Here is a 21,755-nt window from a genome sequence, read left to right on the forward strand (position 1 = left end):
ACGGTGGACAGCAAGTGGATGCTTGTGAGGGAGCAGATGGAGGAGTGTACTCTGTCCTTCAGCATCCCCAAGCAGCTCCTCAGCCTCTACATACAGGAGGACATGAGGAGGTAAGCTACTGTACTACACCCTAGCCCCTACACCATAGCCCCTAGCCCCTACACCATAGCCCCTAGGCCCTACACCATAGCCCCTAGCCCCTACACCATAGCCCCTAGGCCCTACACCATAGCCCCTAGGCCCTACACCCTAGCCCCTACACCATAGCCCCTAGCCCCTACACCATAGCCCCTAGGCCCTACACCATAGCCCCTACACCATAGCCCCTAGCCCCTACACCCTAGCCCCTACACCATAGCCCCGAGCCCCTACACCATAGCCCCTACACCATAGTCTCTAGACTCTACACCATAGCCCCTACACCATAGTCTCTAGACTCTACACCATAGCCCCTACACCATAGCCCCTACACCATAGCCCCTACACCATAGCCCCTAGCCCCTACACCATAGCCCCTAGCCCCTACACCATAGCCCCTACACCGTAGTCACTAGACTCTACACCATAGCCCCTACACCATAGCCCCTACACCATAGCCCCTAGCCCCTACACCATAGCCCCTACACCATAGCCCCTAGCCCCTACACCATAGCCCCTACACCATAGCCCCTAGCCCCTATACCATAGTCTCTAGGCCCTACACCATAGCCCCTACACCATAGCCCCTGGCCCCTACAACATAGCCCCTAGCCCCTACACCATAGCCCCTACATCATAGTCTCTAGACTCTACACCATAGCCCCTACACCATAGCCCCGAGTCCCTACACCATAGCCCCGAGTCCCTACACCATAGCCCTTAGCCCCTACACCATAGTCTCTAGGCCCTACACCATAGCCCCTACACCATAGCCCCTGGCCCCTACACCATAGCCCCTAGCCCCTACACCATAGCCCCTACACCATAGCCCCTAGCCCCTACACCATAGCCCCTACACCATAGCCCCTAGCCCCTACACCGTAGCCCCTACACCATAGCCCCTATACCATAGCCCCTACACCATAGCCCCTAGCCCCTATACCATAGCCCCTAGCCCTTACACCATAGCCCCTACACCATAGCCCCTAGCCCCTACACCATAGCCCCTAGCCCCTACACCATAGCCCCTAGCTTCTACATCATAGCCCCTAGCTCCTACACCATAGCCCCTACACCACAGCCCCTAGCCCCTACACCATAGCCCCTACACCATAGCCCCTAGCCCCTACACCATAGCCCCTAGCCCCTACACCATAGCCCCTACACCATAGCCCCTAGCCCCTAGCCCTTTGGATTCATCTGAGATCGGACAGGTCACTCTGTCATTATGGTTATCATCTTACACCACACCTACCCTAACATTCATCATTGGAGGATTGAGTGCTCATCTGAGCGTGGTACAAGGTCCCGGGCAGCTTTAACAGACCCAGCAGATGTAAATGGTTGTTTTAAGAGCAATGCTTAGAGGAGACTAAATTATTCAGGTCTGTTTAACACATCAAAAGAGCCTGATATGCCTGCACACACCCGACAAATGACTATCCCCCTCACCACACACACACACACACACACACACACACACACACACATACACATGCATGCACGCGCATATGCATACACATGCATGCACGCACGCACGCACACACAAACTCATGCATGCACGCACACACACACATACACACACACACACACACGGACACACATATACTGTAATATATATATATATATGCACGCACGCTCACAGACACATGCACACACATATATACACATTCACACGCGCACACACACACACACATACATGCGCACACGCACTTACTCCCCCACTACTTTTTGCATTGTTGGGAAGAAGAGCCCCGAGCAAAAAGAAATGTCTCTCAGGGAAACGGAGGATGCTTGTTATCTTCTCTCTTTCACTCCCACTCTGCTGCTAATTGACTGCTGTCTTGAACTCATTGGCTAATTTGCGCTCAAAGTGAGTTGTGACCAGAATATGTTAACCGAGTCTGATTGGGGAAGCAAGTTACCGATCGATTTATATGCTGTCGTGCTCTTCAGGACACTGACAGCTCTTTACACTGTGGGGAAACTCACTTCATCTTTTGCGGTGGTCCACGAATAATGATTCCGATCATTCATTGTTGTGTTATTCAACTGTTCATGGTGTTATTCAACTCACAGCGGTAAAGAAAGTTGAGGTTGTCTCGGTGAGAAGTTGTTCCTGAGTCCGTTTTGAAAGAGATGCCAGTTTGCTTCAGTAAAGAGATCTCAGTGTCTGCCCCTCAGGCACAAAAGCATTTGTCAGGACAAATCATTCCTCAACGGGCCCATCGTCCCTAGCAACCCCTTATCTCAGGACACACAATCGCACACACAGACACACACTGGGCATGTACGCACTGCGCACGTGCGCACACACACACACACCGCACACACATCCCTAACGATCATCCGTCAATCGGCTGGCCAAGCGGTCACGTGATCTAATCTCACTGTCGCTTGCTGTGACTCACTGGAATCCCTTGTCATTATCCGGAACATTCTCCCTCCACGGTTCCCATAAGCCTTTACTGTTCGTGAAAAAAGCCATTATTTTTGCCTTATTATCTGTGCCGGGCTCTCTGCTCCAACCCCACTCACCTCTCTGGCTCTCTGCTGTCTGCATAAAGGACTATTGTGTTGTAACGTTGTATAACTGTCAGTAGTAGGTTGTATAACTGTCAGTAACATAGGGTTGTATAACTGTCAGTAACGTAAGGTTGTATAACTGTCAGTGACGTAAGGTTGTATAACTGTCAGTAGTAGGTTGTATAACTGTCAGTAGTAGAGTGTATAACTGTCAGTAGTAGAGTGTGTAACTGTCAGTAGTAGAGTGTATACCTGTCAGTAGTAGGGTGTATACCTGTCAGTAGTAGGGTGTATACCTGTCAGTAGTAGGGTGTATAACTGTCAGTAGTAGGGTGTATACCTGTCAGTAGTAGGGTGTATACCTGTCAGTAGTAGGGTGTATACCTGTCAGTAGTAGGGTGTATAACTGTCAGTTTAATCAGTGCATGAGAGTCACTGCGCACATTCAGATTATTTTGCCACTCTGTGCAAAACATTGTTCGGAAAAAATGAGAACGCTCGTGACTCGTTTGTTTACTTCACCTGCTCTTGCGGAGCGGTATGCGGTATCGACCGCACCGTCGTTGTTGAAGCGGGTTTTTTCTAATCCTCTTTAAATGTCATCAAGAGTTTTACCTCTGAGTTCTCAGTAGAAAAACTCAATTAGGCTAAAATGCTGCTAGCTTGACTCGTTAATGGTTGCGTGAGGCCTTTAAGACTGTCGAGTGGGTGAAGGCTTAGCTTCCTGTTCCCCTGCACCACTTTATGCTTTATGGTAATTGTGGGCTTTTCCACTTCTCTCTCTCTCTCTCTCTCTCTCTTTCTCTCTTTCTCTCTCTCTCTCTTTGATGTTGACAGCAATGTTCCAACTCTATCAGCATGGCTGTTTAATCTTTTCTTTTTTCTTCTGTGTGGGTTTGTGGCTCTTTGTGTGGTGAGGGGGGAGAGGGAGGGGGGAGGGGGGAGTGTTTCTATCACATGTATTCTCTGTTTTTATGAATTGATAGTTTTATTAACGCTGTGCACTGGCCCCAGGCCTTCATTTCTTTTTCCATTCAAAATCAAGCAAATGAAGAGATCCCCTTTTCTCTCTCTCTCTCTCGCCCTCACTCTCTCTCGCCCTCACCCTCCCTCTCTCTCTCCCTCTCTCTCTCTTTCCCTCCCTCTCTCTCTCTCTCTCTCCCTTCCCTCTCTCTCTCTCCCTCCCTCTCTCTCTCCCTTTCTTCTCTCCCCCCCTCTCTCTCTCTCTCTCTCTTTCCCTCCCTCTCTCTCTCCCTTCCTTCCCTCCCCCTCTCTCTCTCTCTTTCACTCTGTCGCTCCCTCCACTTGTGAACATTAACAAGCGTCCCTGTGTGTTGGCAGACGTTTTCATTGGCACTGCTGTTGATGAGAACTGAGTCTCTACTGTATGATCCAGGTCCTGTTTGCGGTGGTGGTTCCATTGTGGCTTGTCATGGTACACTGCCCTCGAGGGAGGTCGGTGGAGGTAGAAATCGGAGGACAGGCTCATTATAATGCACGGAATGGAACGAGGATTGGTATTTGATACCATTCCTGATTCCGTTCCATGCATCACAATGAGCCCGTCCTCCGATTTCTACCCCCACCAGCCTCCTCCGGCTGCCTTCCAGTGAAGCGTCAGACGTGTTTGTGAGACGTGGTTTAACTTTCGTTCTCTGTCCACGAAACCTGACCTGGATGTGTATATTTGGTGGTGTTATTGCAACTCTCAACCCATTCATAATCCTGTCAGAGTCCTTTTCCTAAACACCTGGTCTGAGGTCAGTTGTGGTGTTCAGCGGTAACGGTCAAGGTAAAGGAGGAGGTGATCCTCAGGGCAGAGCGGGAAGAGGATTCTAAATCAGTTCATGAGAGAGAAGCCAGGTGCAGTAGCTCACAGTCTAGCTCTCAGGAAGGGGTGTGTGTGTGTGTGTATCCGTGTGTGTGTGTGCGTCCGTGTGTGTGTGTGTGTGTGTGCGTCAGTCCTCTCACGCAGGTTCTATTGACCCCTCGGGCACAAAGCTCTGGGAGATTAAATTGAACAGCCACTATAACGCACCATGAAATAAAGGCACTCACATGACAGGTCTTTGCTCTTTGGAAAATGTATTCTGCACCCCCTCATCTGTCCAAGTCAGTTGAACACAGCCCTCTAATCTCCCTCTCCCTCTCTCTCTCTTTCTCTCTCTTTCTACTTCAAGCCGCCCCTCCCACCGTACCTCAGTTTCTCTTTTCATTGCCTCTTCATTCTTTTGCGCTGCGTAGCCTTCCTTCCTTCCTGCTGTGTATTGTGTTTCCAAGTCTCTCTCCGTAGCTCGTGTCCATTTGTCTCTCTCTCTCTCTCTCTCTCTCTCTCTCAATCTCTCTATCCTTCTCTCTCTCTCTCTCTCTCTCTCTATCCTTCTCTCTCTATCCTTCTCTCTCTCTCTCAATCTCTCTATCCTTCTCTCTCTCTCTCTATCCTTCTCTCTCTCTCTCTCTCTATCCTTCTCTCTCTCTCTCTCTCTCTCTCAATCTCTCTATCCTTCTCTCTCTCTCTCTCTCTATCCTTCTCTCTCTCTCTCTCAATCTCTCTATCCTTCTCTCTCTCTCTATCCTTCTCTCTCTCTCAATCTCTCTATCCTTCTCTCTCTCTCTCAATCTCTCTATCCTTCTCTCTCTCTCTCTCTCTCTCTCAATCTCTCTATCCTTCTCTCTCTCTCAATCTCTCTATCCTTCTCTCTCAATCTCTCTATCCTTCTCTCTCTCTCTCTCTATCCTCTCTCTTTCTCTCTATCCTCTCTCTCTGTCCTTCTCTACTCTTTCTCTCTCTTTCTCTCTCTTCATGACCCCCCCCCCCCGCCCAACCCCTCTCCCCCCACCCAGACAGTCCTCTGAGGTGACACTTCAGCCTCTCCTTCCTCTGTCAGAGTGCACTAGCCACACACACACACACACACACACACACACACACACACACACGCACACACACATCCCGTTTTAAAGACAAAATAACAGGTCTGGTGGTCTGGTCTCCTCCACTAATAACAGTGGTTGAGAGACAGTGATATGCTTTTTTGTGGATGGCTGCAATCTGCGCCTGAGAGCACCGGGCTCGCATCAGCGCCGCGGTGACAGACAGGAAATCAGAAAGAATTGGCCCTGTGATGATAGGCCCCGGGATGACATTTCTCAGCATTAAGAGCCCTGTCCGGGCGGTGTGGATCCGCTGGAAACAATGTGTTTGATTGGACCTGGAGCCCGGTGGATTAGAGTGGGCCTACTCGCATCCCACTAAGCGTAAACACGTATGAGACCTATCAGAACGTTGGCATCTCCGCGCAGCGAGGCCCGCCGGGCGATATCATCATATCATCCTCTCCTTGAGCAGTGGAGGATGAATTACCGTACGAGAACAAAGAGAAAATAATGCTTTTCTTTTTTTCTTTTTTTTTTTGCTTCCCCTCAACTCCCGCAATCTGATACTTGGGGATATTTTTCCATTTTTCATTTTGTGCTTTGGAGCTTTTCGTGCCCGGCTCGTTTTAAAAAGATGCCAATCTCGTTGTCGTCGTTTCTAGAAAGTATAATGAGTACATGGGGGGCTTTTGAGTGTGGAATTTGCATGAGAATTAATCACTGTGAAATCTCCACACAATTAGAGAGTGAGCTGATCCAACTGTTAATGAGGTAGCTAGCCAGCGAGCAAGCGAGCGCTACTCAAGCTCCCCCCATCACCCCGCCGTAAGTCTCGGAGCGCTGCTCACCTGGCTTCGACAGATAAGCCCCGTCCTTGTAATCAGAGGGCTCTCTCTCTCTCTCTCTCTGCTGTCTCTCTCTCTCTCTCTCTCTCTGTTGTCTCTCTCTCTCCCTTTCCCTCTCTCTCTCTCTCTCTGCTGTCTCTCTGTTGTCTCTCTCTCTCCCTTTCCCTCTCTCTCTCTCTCTCTCCCTTTCCCTCTCTCTCTCTGTTCTTTCTCTCTCTCCCTTTCCCTCTCTCTCTCTCTGCTGTCTCTCTCTCTCTCTCTCTGCTGTCTCTCTCTTTCTCTGTTCTTTCTCTCTCTCCCTTTCCCTCTCTCTCTCTCTCTGCTGTCTCTCTCTTTCTCTGTTGTCTCTCTCTCTCCCTTTCCCTCTCTCTCTCTCTCTCTCTCCCTTTCCCTCTCTCTCTCTCTGTTCTTTCTCTCTCTCCCTTTCCCTCTCTCTCTCTCTGCTGTCTCTCTCTCTCTCTCTCTGCTGTCTCTCTCTTTCTCTGTTCTTTCTCTCTCTCCCTTTCCCTCTCTCTCTCTCTGCTGTCTCTCTCTTTCTCTGTTGTCTCTCTCTCTCCCTTTCCCTCTCTCTCTCTCTCTGTCTCACCACCACTCGGGGCGTACTTGTCTCACCTGTCGTACCTGTCTCACCCGTCCCCAGCCACCTCGGGGGCGTCATAGCTGAGCAGCACGCCAAGCCGCTGCGTCACACCGCCCAGAGGTCGCCGTGGTATTTAGAAGTCTTGTTTATCCGCCGAGAAGGGGGGATCAAAAAGGTGGCTTCTTTGAGCCCTCGGTCAAGTCTCTGTATGCCATTGTGATTGTGTGGGTGGAGGGTGCTGGGTGGAGGGTGGAGGGTGGTGGGTGGTGGGTGGAGGGGAGGAATGTGTGAGACTGTAGGTCACAGATTCCACATTCTGTCCTCAAAATACCTCCAGTGCAATGTGCACATCCCGGACCAATCACATCGCCAAACACAGGCTTTAAAACAGAGGCATGGTGAGTGGATTAGAGCTTAATAATATATCCTTGTAACAGACGCTTTATCATGACCAACAGCGCTGGACAATTGATACCCACTCAGTGTGTCAGTGCCAGCTATATTCTATGTGGTTTAATAAGATTAAATTGGATCCATGGGACACGCATTTATACATTCCTATCTATTTCAACAAATAAGGCCTCTTAAATCCACCCACCCACCCACACACGACAATGCATCACTGAATCCTGCTTAACAATTGAACTCCCCGGGCGTATCCTGCGTCTGTGTCTGTGAAGACGGCCATTGAGACGTCTTAGGCCGGCGAGCGAAGGCTGTGCTGCTACGGCAACAACAACAACAACAACAACGTGGGCACCAGCTTGGCTGCCGACGGCAACTTGTTACAGTGTTTCATCGGCAACGACCTCAGGTGACCTCCCTCTCTCTAATGACACCGTACCGGCCGCGGTAGCCCCCTGCGGGCTCCAGACGGGGACACCTACGCCATGAGATGAGGACAGGCAAGCCGATTGGCCGCCTCCAACATACACACACACACACACACACACAGACACACACACATACACACACACACTGAAATAGAGGAATTGAGGGGCTTATTCTGGGTAATAAGAGTGGAATGGTGTTTGAGATAGAGAGAGAGGGGGGGGGGCGGGGGTTGGTTTATGGGAGAAAGTGCACACTAACTACAGCACTAGCCTGAAGGGTTGGATTTCTCGTAATAATATAATCACTCCATGGTTAGGCAGTAGGGGCCCAGGGCTGATTACGTGTGTGTGTGTATGCGTGCACGTGTGTGTGTACGTGCGCACGCGCCTGTCTCTGTGCGCATGTGTGTGTGGACTCATTTGTGTATGTGTGTCTGCACATATGCGTGTGTGTGTGTGTGTGTGTGTGTGTGTGTGTGTGTGTGTGTGTGTGTGTGTGTACACACACAGAGGTGTTAAATGGATCCTAATACCCTCACTGCTGTGACAATCTGGGGTAATTTGAGTCAAAGCAGAGGAAAATGAACTACATTTGTCACAGTGGAGCCAGTAATACTATGGAATTGGACATGGGCCAGGGCGAAATGCTAAGTGCTGTGTTGGATGACATTGTGTAGGTTATCAGTCTAGACAGACCGTATTACAGGGCTAAATGGACGGACAATGGACAAAACGCTATCTATCACAAACAAACTCAAATTAGGCGTCATTAAAAAGCCTCGGAGGGTCTGTGGCGAGACCCCGTTCCCCGCTCCTGCGTGTGTTTGTGTTTCTGTTTTGAGAGAAGAGCCGTGGGTTCGCCACGAGGGGATACGCGGCCGCGCGCCACTCCGGAAGCTATTGCAACGAACTTTATTGACAAACTGGACAACCGGTGTTTTCATGTGGAGGATCTGTCCTGTCCTGTTAGCAGCCGTCCCCTGTCCAGTAACAGCACCATCGATGCAACACCTCTTTCCTCCAGTGGTTCTGTACCGGCGTTCAGTGGAAAGCATGGACAGATCACCCATTCGAACATCCTCCTTCACTTCTAATACAGTGCACACAGACAACACCCCCCCCCCACACACACACACACACACACACACACCACCCCCCCCCCCCCTACCCCCCCCGGCCTTATAATATGTTATATAGAAATACCGTACGGTGAGTTGGGATGTACTTGTTACGTGGCATAAGCTTGCTCAATTATATCTGTGTGTGTGTGTGTGTGTGTGTGCGTGTGTGTGTGTGTGTGTGTGTCTCCAGGATACAGGAGCTGAGGGACCTTGGGGAGCTGTCTCCTCACTGGGACAACCTGAGGAAGGAGGTGATCGCACGGTACGGCCAAGTCATCCACTCCTACCAGGAGACCCAGGCTGAGCTGGACAAGATCACTGGTGAGAGACTGAGTAGATACACACACACACACTGACACACACACACAAACACGTGCGCACTGACACACACACACACACACTTGCGCACAGACACACACAGGCATGCCCTTCGGAGGACATTCCCAACATTTTCCTAAACTCTCAAAGATACAAACAGTGGAATGTCCTCCGACCTGATTGGAATTCACCGCCGTCTTCCGAGTCGCAGAAGCAATATGTCCACGTGTCATGTCGGCGCCTCAGGCTCATCCGAGCCGGGAGATGGAATGGGTCGGGAAGGAGCCACACGCCGAACGGAGGACGGAGGCAGACGGGTCAATGTCACATATTGAGTTGAACTCTTCACGCTAATGTTTAAATAATTGATGTGTGTCTATTGGATTTGGAAAGGAATCCTGGAGCAGGAAGATGATAAGGGTGAAGGCATGCCCGGAGGGACTGCGGCGTCGATGGCCACCTCAAGTCACGGAAATAATGCTTCCCGTATTTTCTTTCTCGTCTTCTTTCACACGTTCCTCTCTTACGCTCCAGAGGATAGGGGGAGATGACTGATGCGGCGTTAGAGTTCCCATAGCAACAGAGTTTCTCTATCAGAGTTGATGAAGGATGATAAAGGATAAAGTGTGTGTGTGCGTGTGTGTGTGTGTGCGCGTGTGTGTGTGTGCGTGCGTGCGTGTGTGTGTGTGCGTGCGTGTGTGTGTGTGCGTGTGTGTGTGTGTGTGTGTGTGTGCGTCAACATCTGATACTGCCAGTGTTGATTCATGCTTATCATGCTGAAGCCTGTTGATAAGACGCAGAACAAACCTCAACCACGCTAGGGGCTGTGTGTCGCTGAATTACACACACACACACACACACACACACACATACTCCATCGACAAAGTGACAGATATTATGTGCCACTATCAAATTATCTATTTCTGTCTTGGACCAAATTCAATAGACGACTGCAAGATGATCCTCGCTGGAACAACAACACAAGAATAACATCACAGCCGCGCCATAATTCTCTCCCTCCCTCTGTCTCTCCCTCCCTCTGTCTCTCCCTCTGTCTCTCCCTCTGTCCCTCCCTCTGTCCCTCTATCCCTCTATCCCTCTATCGATGTTCTAGCCTTCACTCCCCGTGGCAATAGGAGCCTGATAGGAAGTGATTGATTTTCCTCTGATAACACCCCCCCCACCCCACCCCACCCCCCCCCCCTCCTCCGATACCCCCCCCCCCCTCCCTGACCCTCTGATGAGCGATGGTGGCCGTTTCGCTCTGTTCTCCACCGCAACTCTGTGTGAGGGAGGGGGGGAGGGAGGGAGGGAGAAAGTGAAAAAGAGAGAGGGAGAAAGACTGGGTGTGTGGGTGTGAGAGTGAGTTTGAGTGTGCGAGTGTATGTATGTGTGTGCGTGTGTATTTGTGTGCGTGTGTCTGTGCATTCACGTGCGTGTGTGTGTGTGTGTGTGTGTGTGTGCGTGTGAGTGTGTGTGCGCGTGTGTGCGTGTGTGTGTGCGTGTGCGTGTGTGTGTGAGAGGCGTGGGGCATTGAGGCTCCTGACAGCCACCCGCGTAGCCTGATGCTGCATTGTGGAGCTAATTAAGTTAGCGCCTAGCGGCGTCGGGGTCTGGCGCCCCCGCCACCCTCACCCTGCGTTCACTCCACAACGCAGTCGCGACGGGCAAACACGACCGCTACCGCTCGCTGGGCAGGGAAGGAGAACCAGGCTCATAATTGATAGGCTGATGTGATTAGAAGACAAGATGGAGAGGATGGAGGAAGCAGGGGGGAGAAGGGGGGGGGGGTGCAGTATTACAGAGAAATGTTATGAGAGAGAGAGGGAGGGAGGGAGGGAGAGAGAAGGAGAGAGAGAGAGGGGTTTGTTTAGTGGCTGGCAGCACAATGTTATGAGAGAGAGAGAGAGAAAGAGATAGAGGAGAAGAAAGAAGGAAGAACAGAGGGAGGAGCGCAACGGTAGTCCGTGGAGGGAGGGGGGGGGGGGGGGATGAGATAGGGGGATGAGATGAGAGAGGCACAATTCCCCTTAGCTAAGTGCACGTTCAGGTTGAAAAATCCCAGTCTTTTTAATTCATCCATTTTTAATGAGGTGGGCTGACCCGGGCTTACCTAAGCACTTCTAATAACTGCATCCCGCCACGCTCCACTCTGCTCTGCTCCATTCATGAAATAATCATCTCCCGCTCCCATTGGTTGCATTGCACTGAATCAGACGGTGTCATCATAATCCCGTTAGCGCGTCTGGTTCGCTTGCGGCGGGTCGGCGGAGGGGGGACCTGTCAGTCACTCGTCAATCACGCAGCCTAACTGCCAAGCCTCCCCCTTCAGGCCTCGGGGGTAACTAAGTAGAGGCAGTCACCGGAGACGTGGCGCTCCAGGAAAAGCTGGTTATGCTGTTACAGAGTAGCGTAGCAGAGGTGGTTTTGGAGTCACACTCTCTCGTGACGGGTAGCCCTGCCCCTGAGGCATATCAACGTCACTCGCACTTCGGGAATTGTCTGTTTAGGTCCCTTAGGTCTAACGGTAGACGCTCGGGTCTTCCGAGGCGGGGAAGGGGGACCTGCTGGGTTTGAACCTTGTCTACGGGAACAGGGAGAGTGTGGTTTGTTTCGGAGGCTGTGTGTCTGAAGTGGGAGACCTTTGGAGGCGTTACAGAGGGATGGTTCCACTGCAGCGGTGCCCACCATCCTGGTCCTGGAGAGCCAACAGGGTGGGCAGGTTTCCTCATCATCAAGACCTTTACTAGATGACTCATATGGGTCAAGTGCTGGGCTCAAATACAGTTAAACCCTGTCAACTCTCAAGGACCAGGGTGGATGACAACCAGCCTAGCAATGCCCAAGGTACTCACGCATGTCAGTATGGTAGAATTCACACTTCATAGAACTGATTCTGTGGCAGAGATCCTCAGTCTCGCATCTCCACTGCTCCACCGTGGGAGAACTGGGGCTCGCAGCGTTCCTGCTGTTTGATTTAAAAGGAAATCCTGTCGCGGCTTGGAGTGAGAACATGAGACCCCCTGCCTGCATCACTAGCACACACGCACGCACGCACGCACGCACGCACACACACACACACACACACACATATGCACACACACACAACGGGGGTAAAAATCCTAAAAAGTTGAAATCTTCCCGCATCGATCTCGTAGAAGCAGCTGGCTGCTCTAGTTGGAGGTCTTGTTTGCTGTTCCAAGCACACCCTGAGGCGGGCAGAGAGAGGAGTCTGTGAACGAAGCTGTTAGGGGGGGATTGCCTCTGCTTAGTACTAACCCCACACACACACCCGCACTGTTAGACTTTAACACTTTAAAGAAACCTACTCTGCCAACTGGCTCAGAGACTGGCCGGATGTTGCCACGGTACACGACACAGTCGACTGGGGTTTCAGAGTGAGTTTGTAACCCAGTCTCCAAGTTATTACATTCGGGAGGGGGGGGATCATTTCTGCAGGCCAAAGAATCTGATCTGTGTGGTTGTGTTACTTCGCTATACTGGCAGGAAAATACCGAAGGCGGAACGTCAATCCAGAAGCTTCAACTTGGTCCGTGGCTCTAACAGGCACTGATGATCCTCCTCGACCTCAGGTGTGTCTGCTACCAGCAGCAGGGAGGAGGAAGAGACGGAGACGGAGATGGAGATGGAATACAAATGGGAGCAGAATATAGATTGATAGGGAGAGAGAGAAGACGGGATAGATTAAATAAGAGAGCGCACACCAAATAAACGGTGAGAGGGGGAGTATATCGAGGTGTGTGTGTGTGTGTGTGTGTGTGTGTGTGTGTGTGTGTGTGAGAGCTACAGACAGACCCTGGCCAGCTGTGAGGTCAGTGTCTCTGGCTCTCCACGCTCCTGCCACCCAGACAGACCACCTGGGCAAACAGATGGGGATTTGATACGGCTAATTCGTCTAATGCGCAATGGTCGCTAGCTCGATTAGCCCTGGATCCCCCAACGCCCACAGCTGACAGAGTGACAGCCCAGCGGGCCGTGGGGAAGGCTCAGGCCCACTGGCTTCAAAATTAGCCTGTAGCGATAGCTTCGCCTAGCGCAGCTGGCAGCGAGGCCGCCGAGTCTTGCTTGCGGTCAGTGGGGGTGGCTAGCTAAATGCTAACCATGAATGTGTGGTGGGAACAGTGTTGTGAGGATGGCATGGTGTGTGAGTTGGCCAACATTTCTAGCGATGGAAAAAACTGATGGAATTATGGAATTATTTTTTAAATTGGTTAAACATTAAACATCGTGCTTGACAATTACATAAGAGGATGCCAAAGCTGGCACAGGCTGGCAAGCTGGCAGTGAGTGTACACTACATCCACAAACGTCCACACTCTGTCTGTCTTTCAGAGAGTCTTTGTGATCCTGCAAGTTGGACATGTCTGAGTGAATTACGTCAAGTAGCCCCCGCAATTCGTCTTGCTCCGGCCGAGTCTCGACCCTGCGACCTCTGGCTCGTGACCGTCTCCTCAAACGCCCGATGTTAACCAGCTACGCTATCGAACGGCGAGCAATTCGACAGCGCGGGCGGCGGGGGGGGGGGGGGTGGGGGGGGGGGGTACTTCAACTCGAGGAGTGGGTTTACCATCTCAACTGGGTTACATGAGTAAATGTATATTTAGAACACAGATGTGCTGTGAGAGCAGCAGCCTAAATGTTTCATCTGCGGTTACGGCCACATGTGGTGCTTCAGAGACACGCTACACGTGGGTGCTCTTCACACGGAATCTGTGATGGGAATAAGTCTGTGTGTGTGTGTGTTTGTGCACGCATGTGTGTTAGTGTATACATGCGCGTGTGTGTGTGTGTGTGTGTGTGTGTATGTGACAGTGAGAGTATGTGTTAGTGTATACATGCGCGTGTGTGTGTGTATGTGACAGTGAGAGTATGTGTTAGTGTATACATGCGCGTGTGTGTGTGTATGTGACAGTGAGAGTATGTGTTAGTGTATACATGCGCGTGTGTGTGTGTGTGTGTGTTTGTGCGTGCTCGCGTATGTGTGTGTGCGACAGTGAGAATGTGTGTTAATGTATACATGCGCCTGTGTGTGTGTGTGTGTGTGTGTGTGTGTGTGTTTGTGTTTGTGTGTTCACCTGCGACGTGATGTTGGTGAGTCTCCACATCTTCGTGGTTCAAGGTGTTGGCGTGTGAATGGGGCGGCATTCTCAAAGCTCATACTTGAGTTTCAAACAACAGAGAAAAACTCAATTAAAAGTTTTTGAGGTGGCACTAATTTAAAGTGAATATGTCTGTTTGTAGAGAATAATAAGTGTTTCCTGCACGTGTCGCCTACTGGTTTTGTTCACTGACATCTTAAGCAAATACCATCCCTTAGCAAACAACACTAAATGTCATACAGCCTGCGTTATTTGACTGTTCTTAAGAGCTTAGCCCGATATCAAAGAAGTTTGTGGCACATATTTGCATATTTGAGATTTAAGCACCCAACACTGAGTGTCAGATAGTAGTTTGGAGCTTTAGCATAAGCCATAAACAAAGACTTGGCCTTATCTTTTGGGGGTACATTTTTAATTGGACGTTTTGTACAAAGCAGGTGATGCAAGGGCCATAAAATCCCATGCTTAAAGGATTATTCCGCACATTAGCGAATGCTTTGGAGGGCTGATTGAAAATGAGCTGGGTTTGAAAAAGAGGTGAAGTCTCTGTGATGTATTGATTATATTACATCTCTACAAAAATCTGGCAATTAATCTCAGGAATTCAGCTGATATACTGTCGAGGAGTTGGGCATTGGACCCTTAGAACATACAGTATAGTCAAGAGATTCAAGTTTTTGCTGGTTTGAAACTGTGTTTTGTTTAAGCAATGACACACAGTTATAGGGTGTGTTGTGTTGTGGATATCAGAACGTCTGTGTCAAAGGCATGTGACTCAGACCAGTGACCTCTGCCATCACAGCCGTCCTGATATCCTCCATGTACTGTAGCACACCCTTGAGTGTGTTACTGCTTTTACACAGCAGGTTTACACCCACCCTAACTAGTCTGACACCAAGCAATGGTGTTCGTGGGGTTTTTTCATTCAATGTTTTATTGGTTTATGCCCTTGGCCTATAAAAGTAGTTCATAAATCTGTTACCGTAGTTACGGACTCAGGCTGGTTGATAGTTCTGGAACACATTAAATGTCACCGGAGTTAGAGATATCAGAACAGCTGGAACGCTTCCCGGCCAATCACGATGCTTGATTTAATCAACCGTGTCATAAGCATGTTTATAGGTCAACGTGTGTTCTGGCGGTTGAGATGTGTATTATTTTCTCTGGGATGTTGTTGCCCTCTCTGTCCCTCAACCAACTCAGAGGTGGTTCTGTCTCTGGCTATCGGGACTTTTGAACATTTATTTTTGTTGCATTCTGGGGGTTTGGACCTGGCCCTCCCATCGCTGAGATGTTGTACCCCAGAACCCAGCCTGGCTCTGGGCTGTGACAGCACCTCATCTCCCGCTGTTCCACGATTCTTTTTTTTAAAATAGATTTTAAATCTTTTTACTCCCATTTTTTTTACCATTTAATTATTCATCAAATTAAACCTCTGGTACTGGTAGCGGTTTTTTCACTTCAATGGAAAAACATTTGACGAGTTTCATTCCGAAACGATATACAGTACCAGTCAAAACTTTGGACACAAACTTGCCAAGAGTGTGCAAAGCTGTCATCAAAGCAAAAGGTGGCTACTTTGAAGAATCTAAAATATAAAAAATGTTCTGGTTTGTTTAACACTTTTTTGTTTACTACATAATTCCATATGTGTTCCTTCATAGTTTTGATGTCTTCAATATTAATCTACAATGTAGAAAATAATAAAAAATAAAATAAAAAAAAACCATTGAATGAGAAGGTGTGTCCAAACTTTTGACTGGTACTGTATATATATCCATTTGCATTTTTGTCATGTTACATGTAGCATAAGACATCTAAATAACGAAGATTGATTGATATGAAAATATGATGATTTATGTATGTAAACAACACATCATGGAAACTGTCCTTTCAAATGTATCATAAAATGAGGTCTCTGCCATGACAGCTGTCATCTTGTAAGAAAATGGTAGATGAAGCGTTTTGCAACCGAACTGTTCATTTGTGCATCATGCCAATTTACTGTCAACGCTGTTCAAATCAAATCAAAGCTTATTTATCATAAACACAGAATACAGCCGTGGGTGGAAATGCTTAGGGCAAGCTACAGTAGCTCCTCGACAGCGCACCAAATTAATAATAATAATAAAAACAATAACATATGGTAGAAATGGTTGTAAGCAGCAGAAACAGGAGTGGGGTGGGAAGATAAATATAGTAGTGGTCCTCTGTGGCTCAGTTGGTAGAGCATGGCGCTAACAACGCTTAGGTTGTGGGTTTGATTCCTGCTGGGACCGTATATACTGAAATGTATGCACTCACTGCAATGTAAGTCGCTTTGGATAAAAGCGTCAGCTAAATGGCATATATTATTATATATTATAGTAGTATGTAATAGTATGCGTGTGTGTGTGTGTGTGTGTGTGTGTGAAAGCAATGTCATTGGAAAATGTCATTGGTGCAGGTTTGCACAGGTAGTGGAGGTGTGTGTGTGTGTGTGTGTGTGGGGGGGGGGGGGGTCTCGGGGTCTCAGTGCTCGCTCAGCTATTGGTCTTTACGTTCTTCACAATCAGCACACAAACGTGGCGTTAAACACAACAGCCTCCTAAAGCAGGCAGCCATCTTAGAAAGAGCTCGTTGTTTAAGGACCAGATGGGATGGGAGTCTCTGCGGCCCACTATCTGGGCTATTGCTTGTCTGGGAACACTCCACCCCATTAGAAAGATCATTATGTTTTACAACAATGTGTTTTATGCTCTCTCTCTCACACACACCTTCCTTTGCTGTTTGTTCTTCCCTCCCAGGTCCGTCTTTCAAACCCAGCTGCAGCAAAGCCCAGAAGTATCTTGAGTTCATCCCCATCAACCTGCACACCCAGCGGATGAGGGTGACCTGTCCTAGAAAAACAGGTAGGTTTGTGTGTGTGAGAGCGTGTGGATGAGCGTGTGTGTGAGAGTATGTGTGTGAGAGAGCGAGCGTGTGTGTGTGTATGCGCATGCGTGTGTGTGTGAAAGAGAGCGAGAATGCGTGTGTGTGTGTCTGAGTGTGTGTGTGTGTGTGTGTGCGCGTGTGTGTGTGTGTGTGTGTGTGTGCGTGGGGCCCACAGTACTACATTCATAATGCAAGAGTCCATCTTGACCTACAAGCAATCTCACTTCACTGCTTCACCTTCAGTCCCTTGAGCCACACATAATGACGGTCCGAGCCGCATCCAGAATGAACGCTTTATATCTGTGTCACACACCGCGTAACGTAATTATCTGTGACTCTCTATACGACTGCAGAAGGTGATTGAAGTGCTCGGGGCTGAAGCTATAACTTTGTGTGTGACCCCAAAGCGTCCTGTGACTCGTAATCCATTCCTATTGAAATAGCCCGAAATGAAGACACACATGATGATGTTCCAAAGGAAGCAGCTAGCCGCAGTGGCTACAGTATGACGGACAGGTGGTGGGTTTGCGTGCAACAAGGTGATTTCCCCTCTGATTTCCCTTGCTCCACTTCTGTCTGTCAGGAGCACGGACGGGAGTTGTGTGTGTGTGGGGGGGGGGGGGGAGGGGAGGGGAGTGGGGATTGGGTCAGTTCCCGGTCATCACGGTGTGGGGGGGGGGGGAGGGGAGTGGGGATTGGGTCAGTTCCCGGTCATCACGGTGTGGGGGGGGGGGGGAGGGGAGTGGGGATTGGGTCAGTTCCCGGTCATCACGGTGTGGGGGGGAAGGGGAGGGGAGTGGGGATTGGGTCAGTTCCCGGTCACCACGGGAACTGACAGGTGAACGTTAACTCGGCCAGTCAGGGAGAGGGAGACGGCGCGCTAATAAAGCCCTCTGCGTTAGCCTAGCGCTCCCTCCTCCCTCCCCCCCCCCCCCCCCCCCACCCCCTCTGAACCAACAACTCGCACTCCGCAGTCTGTAGTCATCCCCAAGCACTGTCAGAACGCATTACGGCCCGCTAACGTGCTAACGCGCTAGCTCTGGGTTCTGCTACGTCTCAACCCTCCCTGTGATTGATTGAGACTCGGGGAGCTTTGACACATCTCACCCCGTCGGAGATATCAAGGATGACAGACAGAATCAAGAGCATCGAGAACGTTAGCCTTGATCAGAGGATAGCCGTGACCAGCGCCCGCAGACGCAGAGGAGACCGGGCTAATGAACAGAGTGCTGGCCTCGCAGGGAGAGGGAGATGTCCTCTGAAAGGGCAGAGAGAGTTCAGGCTGGTTACGGTGATGGCTGTTGGCAGGTACACTGCAACACAGTGATGTTGTTGTTGATAAAACACCATCGCCGTTGTTTATTCGCTCCCTTGGGCAATAGGAGGTGAAACGTGATTCCCTTTCCATTGCCAATTTTTTCTATGAGGGCAGAGTGTTAACCAACTATTCATGAATATGAAGTAGAGCATAAATCAATATGCCCATTGTTGTTACCCTGGTCTTTCTTCCTCTGGGCTCGTTAGGATAACACACAATTAGTTTATTCCCTCATTTGGGCTTCTGTTCTCCTCCCAGTGAATCCACACCACAGTGTGCACATTTCCATTTCTCTATTGATCTTCCAGGGTTAAAAACAACCTGGAGAAAGAACCTCAAAAAAAAAAAAAAGCCTTTATGAGCACAAGAAAACATTCAGTTGTCTGGGATCGCTGTTCAAGTCTCCCAGTTGACAGGGAACAGAACCTCCCATCGCCCCCAAACCAGTGCCAGGCTTGGCAGAGCACAGAGCGCAGAGCGCAGAACACAGAACGAAACACAATGCTCAAACTCCTCAAACCACAGCGTTTGTTTTGGGCTGTGTCAAAGGATATGTTATCTCCGGTACGCAGGACTTGGGGATTGGTTAAGTGTGAATTATACCAAGTTAACGTGGAGGCCTCAATCAATTTCTCTCCCGGAGAGTGACTGATCTCCGCCCCCCCCCCCCCACAAGCTTTTCCACCCCCCTCCCAGTTCTCTAGTGGATTTATGGAAATGCAGGGGTGGGGTTGGGGTGGGGGGGCGGCGGCGGGGGGTTGTGATGAAGGGACTCAGACAAATCAGCTGCAAATTGGCTCGTGTGGCTGATGTTCCCGGGCTCACACCATTGTATTTCATTGTGTGTCTGTTGTGAGGCAGCCAATTAGAGTTTCTTGGATGTTTTGAGAACAGCGGGGGGCGGGGGCTTTTCTGCATTGTCATGGCAACCCCAGCACCAACTCTTGCTGTCAGTAATTGCTGTCATCGGGCCCTGTTCCTCCCTGGCTCCGACGTCCCCAGACCCTTCATTAGCTGACCTCTCACTAAACCACACTGGGGTACACACACACACACACACACACACACACACACACACACACACACACAAACAGACCTCTGCATTATGCATTTAAAACAAAACCTGGTATGAGTGTGTGTCTTGGTGCCCGATAACACACCTCTGAAGTACTTCCTTACTGAGCGCGTCTGTGTGTGCATGCTGACCTTGGCCGACCTCCGGGGTCAAGGGTCAGGCCAAGCTTAGATCATAGGACCTCTGGAGAGAGGCCTCTTAAATTGTGGCTTCCCGATACATCACCCTGGCATTTCTCTTCTCTCTCTTCACCAAAGAGTAAATGCACTGAGAGGCAGTGCCCTACGTAAGTAATGGGACAGTGAAGCATTTTACTTCTTTCCAGGTTGAATAGGCGGACTATGTATAATAAGTGTTGTCGTTTCTGAATGATGTATGTTTATGTGCGTGTATTTACACAACTATATTTTGTAAATCGTAAATATCCTTCCTTCCCTCCTTCCTTCCTTCCCTCCTTCCTTCCTTCCCTCCTTTAGTCATTTCATTGTATTTATTAACCAGGGTCGCCCCCTCAGTAACAAGTGTCACTTGTTTTCCAGAGAGTCCTTCTGTCCTGTCCTTCCTTCCCTCTTCCTTCCTTCCTTCCTTCCTTTCCTTCCTTTCCTTCCTTCTGTGCTTTCCACATCTCCCAGTACGAGCCGACACAGGCCCACCAATCACCTTGTCTCTCCTCTCTCTTCTCTCGCCTCAACAGATGCGTTCTATGACGTCATCACGGTCGGCGCTCCAGCGGCCCACTTCCAGGGGTTCAAGGGCGGGGGTCTGCAGAGGCTACTGGGCCGGTACGAGACAGACAAGAAGAGGTGGGTAACGACAAAATGGCCCCCAATGTCTTTGTTTCCGCAGACCAAGGAAATGCGGTCTGGGGGGGGGGATTGTATTATCTGGCTGTACCAGCGTTTGACCACCTGTTTTGAAGTAAGATAGAAAAAAAACCCCGAAAGAATTACGACTTGTATGACGGTTAGGCAGTATTTGGCATTAATTTCGAGTGGTTAAGGTTAGGCATTAGCTTCAAGTGGTAAAGGTTAGGGTATGTTCAGGGGAAGGCATTAGCAAATATTAGCTTAAGCAACACACAGATCGTATTCTTTGGTCTGCAGAAACGATCCCCTCCAAACAAATAATTTGGAGCCTGGGATTGGTAAAGAGCAGACCTGGAAAATACCTTGAGTAATTGCTTGAGCCTGCCTGTGTCAAATGGGCGGGATTTCCACATCTGGGACTATTCCATTAGTTACCATTGTGCCAGGCAAACTTAAATCGAGTACAACTATTTGACCCCGGGTCCGGCGAAGAGACACAAACACACCAACACTTTTAAACCCAGAGAGATGGGGAGGCAAAGGAGTGTTGAAAGAAACCCTTACAGGCAGTCACAACACAGCAGGCGTGAGGTGTGGAGGTGTAACACAGAAGGACTGGAGACAGGACAGGGACCGGATTCCATTTGGACGCGCGGCGCTGCTAAAGACAGGCGAGCGTATTTGGGCTCGCGTCGGGAGTGACAGACGCATTTGGGACTGGCGCCGAGATCTGATGTGGCGGCTGCGGCACCGTAAGTGACAGCCCCCGCAGGGAGCCGCGCAGACACTGACAGCCGCGTTTGACTCGGAGGCACCGGGCGTCTCTCGAATCGCCGGTGACAGTTTGTCGAGTCAGCCCTTCCGTGGTCCCCTCCCGCGCCGCCCAGGGACGGAGTGGTAAAAAAACAAACAAAAAGAGAAAGATCAGGTACCAGGTATGCCCTAGATCCTGTACATAGGTGGATAAACCCTTGTTCATAAAACGCCGACTGAGCATAACAGGTCACAGAAAAGGGGGTTAGGGTTCACTGTGTGGCGTAGCATGCTAATGCGCATACCACATATCTCTGCTGCCTCTATCCCAATAACGCTGACAAACATATTACATATACAACACCCCCATATTTACATTATACAGGGGGTTAACTGAGTTTACCTGAGTGAACCCCCTCCCCCCCCCCAAACACCACAACATCACTGCTCCTCCATGCCTCCATTTTGAATTCCAGGTCACTCTACAACAACCCTGGTTCCTCTCTATTGACACTGTGAGAGTCTATTGATT

At 49.8% G+C, this 21,755-nt stretch overlaps 1 protein-coding gene across 1 annotated transcript in view; it reads left to right on the forward strand.

Annotated features, from left to right (window-relative positions):
* Positions 1 to 21,755, forward strand: part of inpp4b (inositol polyphosphate-4-phosphatase type II B) — a 100,993-nt gene that overhangs the window by 45,005 nt on the left and 34,233 nt on the right. The window contains exons 4-7 of the mRNA XM_083692792.1: positions 3 to 110; positions 9,111 to 9,241; positions 17,145 to 17,249; positions 20,359 to 20,467. Coding sequence (XP_083548918.1) covers positions 3 to 110; positions 9,111 to 9,241; positions 17,145 to 17,249; positions 20,359 to 20,467 — 453 coding nt within the window. The remainder of the gene's footprint in view (positions 1 to 2; positions 111 to 9,110; positions 9,242 to 17,144; positions 17,250 to 20,358; positions 20,468 to 21,755) is intronic.

Source organism: Argentina silus (genome assembly GCF_951799395.1).
Source record: "Argentina silus genome assembly, chromosome: 21".
In the NCBI taxonomy this organism is placed as follows: domain Eukaryota; kingdom Metazoa; phylum Chordata; class Actinopteri; order Argentiniformes; family Argentinidae; genus Argentina; species Argentina silus.